The 7747-nt window shown below is 38.4% G+C and overlaps 1 protein-coding gene across 1 annotated transcript; it reads left to right on the top strand.

The window, feature by feature from the left end:
- The first annotated feature begins 1403 nt into the window (after window positions 1-1403).
- Window positions 1404-7468, top strand: LOC117339254 (tripartite motif-containing protein 2-like). Its single transcript, XM_033900734.1, has 2 exons — window positions 1404-1484; window positions 3693-7468. The coding sequence occupies exon 2, from the start codon at window positions 3695-3697 to the stop codon at window positions 5759-5761; it is 2067 nt and encodes a 688-aa protein (XP_033756625.1). The 5' UTR covers window positions 1404-1484; window positions 3693-3694; the 3' UTR covers window positions 5762-7468.
- Window positions 7469-7747: the final 279 nt, after the last annotated feature.

Below are 7747 nucleotides of genomic sequence, written 5' to 3'. Positions count from 1 at the left end.
AGGGATTTCAGGGCCAGAGAAGCAACAATATGTAAATCTGGGCAGAAATCCGGATCAGTTTTCTGGGAATTTGAAATGACAAGTTGATTGTTATTCCGTGGTAAAACCAATGGATCTGATTTAGCCATACTCCGTCGACAAGCGGAACCACAACACATAAAAACACATCAGAGAACACATCTCCTTAAGTCAATGGTCGATGAAGTTTCTTTTCAGTTTTTTCCCTTAAGGTATATGATCTCATGTAAGTTATACTACAAATATTTCCAACTTTTGGAGCTGCCTCTCCTAACAACATTTTAGACCCAAAGCCTAAGATGGACCAAATCCTATCATTCTCTCTCTGCGCCTGTCATTCTTTAAGAAGAAGGAGTTTAATAGCTGTTTTTTGCCCTATCGAGTGCCTCTAAGGGAATCTTACCATGTGTTTATCATTGAAATCTCTTCTGGCATTCAGAATTAGTAGGGATTTAAAGGAAATGTTGATGGACGAAGAGATGACAGACATTCGGGAGACAGGAGACGTCGCATGCATACCGCCGGTAAACAGGAGACGTCGTATGTATACCGCCGGGAGACATAAGACGTTGTATGTATACCGCCAGGAGACATGATACGTCGTATGTATACCGCCGGAATGCAGGATACATTGTATGTATACCGCCTAAAAGAGGAGACATTGTTTGTACACTGCTAGTTGACAGGAGACATTGTATATACATTGCTGTTTAACAGGAGACAATGTATGTATGCCACCTGAAAAGGGGAAACAATTTAGGTATAATGCTTGTTGACAGGAGACGTGATATGTATACCGTCGGAAAACACATTAACCTCACTATTTGAACGCCCTAATTACGATTAATTTCTCCGAATATTCAACTGATATAATTGCTCTGTTTTATTACACAACTGCTTCACTTAAGATAATGAAATAAATTAATACAATAAGCATAGTTATTATGTTTGAATTACCAATGATGTAACGGCGACAAAACGACAAAACGACAACAAGACATTTTACTACAACACATTGTTTGAAAGCATATTAACAAATTTAAACTGTCGTGTCATCGCTTTGTCGGGTTGTTGCTACAATGTAATATAGCGATATTTTATTGGTAAAATGTTGTACATTTTAAACCTGTAACAAGTCGAATTAAAATGTATATGACATATGAAAGGTTCTAATACGTTTTAATTTCGACATCATGAGCGAATTTAAAACACATCATGGAAATAGATGAGAAAAGTCAACCTAGTTTAACTACGAGATTTTTTTAAAGCACACGTATGTAAGTATTATCATAGTGGACACAATGTTCGATAAGACTTTATGTAACATTGACTCGGATCAGGAAGTTATTTGGAGACGAGTTATCGTTCTTCTTGTCTAGGGCTACCAGGAAGTACCCAACAACACACCTCATTTGTAAACACCAAGATATTGAAAGTATCACCAACATAGTGACGACTGTCAGAAGGTAAGGTTTACAGTAATTATAAGAATGACTGACCGATATTGTTAATTTAACATGTCAGGTTTTGGTATCAAATAAAGGTGATTAATATGATGTAATGGTAATCCTACACAAACCGAAAGTGACTTGATAAAAAATATATAAAATAGAATAATTGTATGTTATTATTGATCAATATGTATCATTTGTTTGTGTGTATACATACATCTCACGCTTTTCGAACAATACTATGTTTACTTGTTGTTTTCAATGCAAAGACATAGACAAATACAACTAACAACTACTGTATAATATCATGCATGTATACTTTAACTTATATACCAATAATAGACCATTTCAACAATCATTCTGGCTTTTTTAAAGATTTACCTCCCCTGAACCGTTCGAGTTAAAACCGCACCTCTGTTTAGTATGAACAGTTGTAGTTACTAACTGACAGTATATATTATCTAATCATATGTTTTAACTTTGAATGAGCGACAATTATATCACAGGGACTCGTCTCGTCTGTAAATTACACTCCAATCAAGGTTAGTAACTCAATCGCCCAGCGATACCTAAGTTCGGGGAAATCATGATCGTTGACAAATCGCTCAATATTTGTCGATGAAAATTTTCTCAATCGTCAGTCCGATATCTTTTCTTTAATTTTGTGTATGAATATATATCATGCCTGGAATTGTCGCTAGATTTCTTGAAATATCCCGAAATGGTCAGATTTCAGTTAGTCGGACACTAGAAATATATGGCATGTCAACACTTCAGCTTCGTAAAGGTGAAATTATGGTAGAAAACAAAATTCCCCATATACTAGTTAATAGCTATATATTGTCAGTTTGCTTGTCCCAGCATATCATAACCGCTCATTGAGAACTACGTGTCAAATTACGCTCGATAATTTCAATCAACCAGTCAGCGCTGATGTTACACAATTTTCGTCTGCTCCTGCAGGTGTCAGGGGTTTATTAATAATTATGTCGTCGTGTATTTTTGTGTTATTGTCGTTAGTAGGTGAATATTTTCCAATGGGAAATGACGTAGACAAATATAATCTGATATAGCCTATACTAAACTTTTGTCCTGTTCCGATTTTGGCGGTATTCAGGGTGGCGATATAACGGGGTTTCAATACCGCCGTACACATGTGTACACAGGCCTATAATAAGTAGATGTATACCTGAAACAAAGGCTGCGTATTCACGTTTATTGCATTTTTGCCAGTGAAATATAGAAATTTATCAAACTAATAAAACTTATATTTTCACTGCAGCGATGAGCAGTGAAAATATAAGATTTTGCAGTGAAATTATAAGTTTTCCGTTTTTGACAAATTACCTTTGTATTCACCTTGTTGAAACTATCCGATTTTTCCAATCGAAGCGGATATAGATCAATTGGTTATTTTGCTGTATTTCTGAAATTTTCAGACTAATTTTTGACAAAAAACTCACTTGACAGCAGAAAACCTTAAATTACGTCAGTCCTTTCAAAATGGGGCCGTCAAGTTGACGTGGAGTAACGTCACAAAGAGATGACGTCATTACTGTTCCCGCACGTTTTGACAATATTAATTTTTCGATGTTTTTAATTTTGTTTTGAAGTTTATGAAATGCAATAAAAAAAAATTGAATGGTTTCCCGTTAAATATCGATATTTTTCGCTCTTGCCTCACACTCGTTAAAATATCGATATTCTGTCATACTCGTGAAATATATGTTATATTAGACGGGAAACCATGCATTCAATATCCTCTAAATATGGTTGATTAAGGTGATCTGTATCCTTTAAGGACAATATATAAATTAAATTACAGTCATTAATCATATTTGTAAAATGCTGTTTTGTAACATGACCCTGGAGCAGAGCAAAGGTACGTCAAATAATACAAACATAAGTAAAGCGGGCATTACGCTGAACTAAAACGGTTATTAACGGGATTATATATAGCAAAGAAAAAAAGGGGGGAGGGGGGTATACGTAATAGAGAAATCCATTTCAAGGAAAATGACAGCGGTATTCCTGGTTGGCGGTATAACGGGGGGCGGTATACCGTGAGACTGCTGTTTATATATTAGTACCTACCAGCGCTATTTATACACGTACAGGAACACGTGATATTATGAAATCAGTCTTCTTTACACTTAATCACGTTATACATATTTCTTGACGCCTATCTTCCAGAGGAGCCTATACATCACCTTTTATTTACAGACATGGCAGAAGCCGACCCGAGACCGGAATACAGATGTTTGATGTGTACGTCACCCTACAAAGAACCGAGGCTGCTCCCTTGTGGTCATACTTTCTGCTGCCGATGTCTGACGTCATACATCGAAGCGGAACACGTCACAGCAGACGAGGACCGACACTACTTCCCTTGTCCTGTCTGTGAGGCGTCAATTAATCCTGATGACGGCAATACGGCCGTAAGTACATGGGCGACATGTTTTCCGAAAAATGATTTCCTTGTTTCCTCTATAGCACAGTCCGCCGATGTCCTTTTCTGTGCGCCATGTCGACGCTGGAAAGAATCGAACCCTGCCGAGGTCACGTGTACCGAGTGTGAAGAGAAGCTCTGTAATCAATGCAGAATTTACCATAAACGGAACAAGGCATCATCTTCTCATCGACTTGTCTCCATCTCTGGCAATGTTGGACAACTTTGTGATGTAACAGTCTACGAAATCTGTCATAAACATAGTGGAAAACCCCTGGACGTGTACTGTGTAGACCACAGCGCTATGTGTTGTAGTATTTGTGTGTCGGTGTCACACAGACAATGTAACAATGTTAAACCAATGGAGGATGTGATCAAGAAGACAATGGCAAAACAGAGTCTCGGTGAGACAGAATGGAAGGAGCTGACAGAGGAAACAAAGAAGATGTTAGATGAGGACGATTTAGGGATAACAACGCTAAACGCAAGAGAAAAAGAAGTTTCAGCGGAAATGACCGACAGGATACAGAAAGCTAAAGACAAGCTCGATAACCTTAACGCAAGATTTCAATCAGACCTCGCAGGTCAATGCAGAACATACAGACAACAACTACTGAATCGACGGAAGAATGTCAACACATTTCACATCAACGCGGAAAATTCACATCTGCTGATGTCACGTTCAGATCAACAGTTATCAGAGCGTCACCGATTTTTCGTGAGAGAACAAACAAAAAATCAGATATCGGGACATTACCGACGTATGGATCAAAACACAAAGAAAGAAACAAATCAGTTTGACATCACACTGAAGCTACAGGAAACGATTAATGAAATTATGAAAATGACAACCGCGGGAAATGTTGACGTCACCTCGACACTTTCACCCGTGTCACAGAATGCAAATGGCCGTATATGTTCCTTGATAGGATCTTTGCTTTTGACGCCTTCAGCTTCAGCATTTTCGGACTCGACTTCGACTTCCGATTTGACGGGTTCTCTGCAGCATCTGACAGTCCAGACTACTCCAGTAACGGCCGCGGTGGATGTATGGACCGGGTCGGTATCTTGTGTACATACGGTTAACACCAGCACACTTAGAGGAGAGGACACGCCTTTGTTGATGGGAGGAATCTTTACTGACAACAATGAATTACTTATTACAGACAACTGTAACCGTAGACTCCTACTGTTTGATGATAAATATTCCTACACGAGAGAATATAAAGTTAGTGGTTGCCCTACAGATATAGCACGTGGACGTACTGCTGATGAGATATTTGTGGCTTTAGACCAGAAACAGATACTGAGATGTACACTACAGAATGGTCAGCTGTCCGTGATCAACAAGATCAGAAGTCCCCCTAATACCTGGGGTATAGCAGTACTCGGGGACAACATCCTGGTCGATACTCCAGATAGTGTGAAGGTTATGTCTATCGATGGGAAGGTCACCAAGTCAATAAAGAAGAGAGGAGGTAACATATACCTCGCAGTATCTACATCTAAGTCCACTGTATACCACATAGATAACAATGACGTTGTGTGTAGACGACTAGACAGTGACGCAGTAGTCTACAGGTACAGGGATCCTGGTCTGAGAGAGCCTGTAGGTATCGGACTGGACCGGGATAACAATGTGTATGTTTGTGGTTACGGTACCGGAACCGTTTACCTCGTTTCACCTGACGGGTCACGTGGGAGGGTATTACTGTCCAAGCTGTCCGGTATCACCTGTCCGTGCTGTATAGTGGTCCATCCAACCAAACAGGAGTTCGTGGTTACTTATAACCAGGAATCTACTGTACTGGAGGTGTATAAATTCAGTGACGACAACATATAAATACTTTTATGTAGAACATCAATGCGGATGGATCCGGTAGAGTAACTAGTGTGGGTAAGATTCGTTAGTCCGAATTAATCCGAATCCCTGTTGATGTAACGTCGTGCATATAGTATTGGGATCTTTTTGTACAAATGTATTACTGAAAGTTTTTGTTAATTTGAAATTGATGTTCATTGCTTTATCTGATTCCCGAAATACATTCACTGTATTACATTACAGATGTATAGCAGGTTCAGGTTCGTTAGTCCGAATCCCGATAGACAATCACCATTATACCGTATTAAGTATAGTATTACAGATGTACGTATGGTTCGTTCTTCCGAGACCCGGTACACTTAGACAGTATTCTTTATCAAGTATATCAAGGACAGAGGTTGCTAGTAGCCTTATGGGTTTCCCCGTGTGGTAACCCCCAACCCTCTCATCTCGTTTTTAATGCCGTTAAAAAAATTCAAATTTTCCAATTTCCCGAGTTATATAAACCTCTCATTTCCCAATCTAGCCCGAGTTTCCTCTGGCCCTGACACCATGCCTGGGAGACATGTGTCAGGGCCAGAGGAAACTCGGGTTAGGACTACATTGATGTTCTGGGGTAAATCAATATCTCATTTATCCATATATGTAAGGTATGTGTTATGTCACATCCGATTTTATTGTATTTGTACCAAATTCTTAACGACACCAAACGGTGTCGGATAATTCCACGTTTTCATATAGTAATGCGCTCTGGCCCTACACCAGACATGGTGTCAGGGCCAGAGGAAACTCGGGCTGTATTTTCAATCAGATTACGTACAAGGTCAATAGAACAGAAGAAGGAAACACAAATAACGTGATAGCCTTTCATAAAGGTTTTGTTTATTTAATTTAGCGTCTTGTTAAAAACCAGTCCGTGACCAGTCCTGAGTCATTTCAGGACTACCAGGTTTAATTTTGAAGGTGGAGGAAACCCTGAGTATCAGTACGGTCAGTACTAGACAATTACCCAAACAATCTCAGGGTTAGGAATCTACGCCACATGCATGGCCACGGTAAGACAAAATGGCGTCTCCACGGCCCGTTCCGGATTAAGTACTTGCACCGCGGCCCCTCATTTTTCCTCAAATCCAAAGGTCGATTACAACATCGGTTCCTGAACCGTACCGATTCGGACTAGACTACCCCCTAATCTGGACTGAGAATGCAGGTAAAATATTACGTGACACCAGTGATTCCCATTATACCAAAATAGATCGACATGGTCTATGCGTTGTGAATGGATTGTGTAGTCAATCAATACCATATGAAATAAAGTTAAATTGACATATTGAATATGAATTTTATACTACTCGTCATTGTATGTTTGTTGTCGACATGGTAATTGTTTACATTTTACCTTGAACGATACGGCGTATATTGGTTATTTTACTCTTTTGTTTTATCCAAGTGACACTTTTCTTTCTCCATATTTTTATCTTTATACTAATGCGTTATATCAAATATGCTTTTAATGTTGAAAATATCTGTTAAATACGATTGAAAAATATATGGTTATAAGAAATATAACAAAATATGAAAAATACATCTTGTGGTTTTACCATATTATGAAAATGTGAAGTTTATGTTAGTAATTATAGTCAGTCTAGTGTATTATATTAACTTCGTTTTTTTCACGTTTTTAATTGTCTTTTGGCATATGGAATAAAATCAGATATTGTAAAAGTTTTTTTCTTTTACTTATATTTTTCATTCAATACAATGATACATGTACATGTTAAACGGAGCACTTTGTAACATCTTCACACAACATCTATGTACTTACACACATCTATAACACCACTCGTACATCTGCTCATACATTTGTACAACATACACACACACACACACACACACACACAAAGAAGAAATTCTGTATAATGATTATTACACCACTATATAACACCACTCGTACATCTGCTCATACATTGGTACATAAGCACACTCATACATAGGAAATTCTGTATA

Source organism: Pecten maximus, chromosome 12 (assembly GCF_902652985.1).
Source record: "Pecten maximus chromosome 12, xPecMax1.1, whole genome shotgun sequence".
NCBI lineage: Eukaryota > Metazoa > Mollusca > Bivalvia > Pectinida > Pectinidae > Pecten > Pecten maximus.
This window is presented reverse-complemented; position numbering and strand designations above follow the sequence as displayed.

Bases quoted from the DNA above. Each gene is read 5' to 3' on its own strand.
- LOC117339254 (XM_033900734.1), top strand. From the start codon at position 3,695: ATGGCAGAAGCCGACCCGAGACCGGAATACAGATGTTTGATGTGTACG.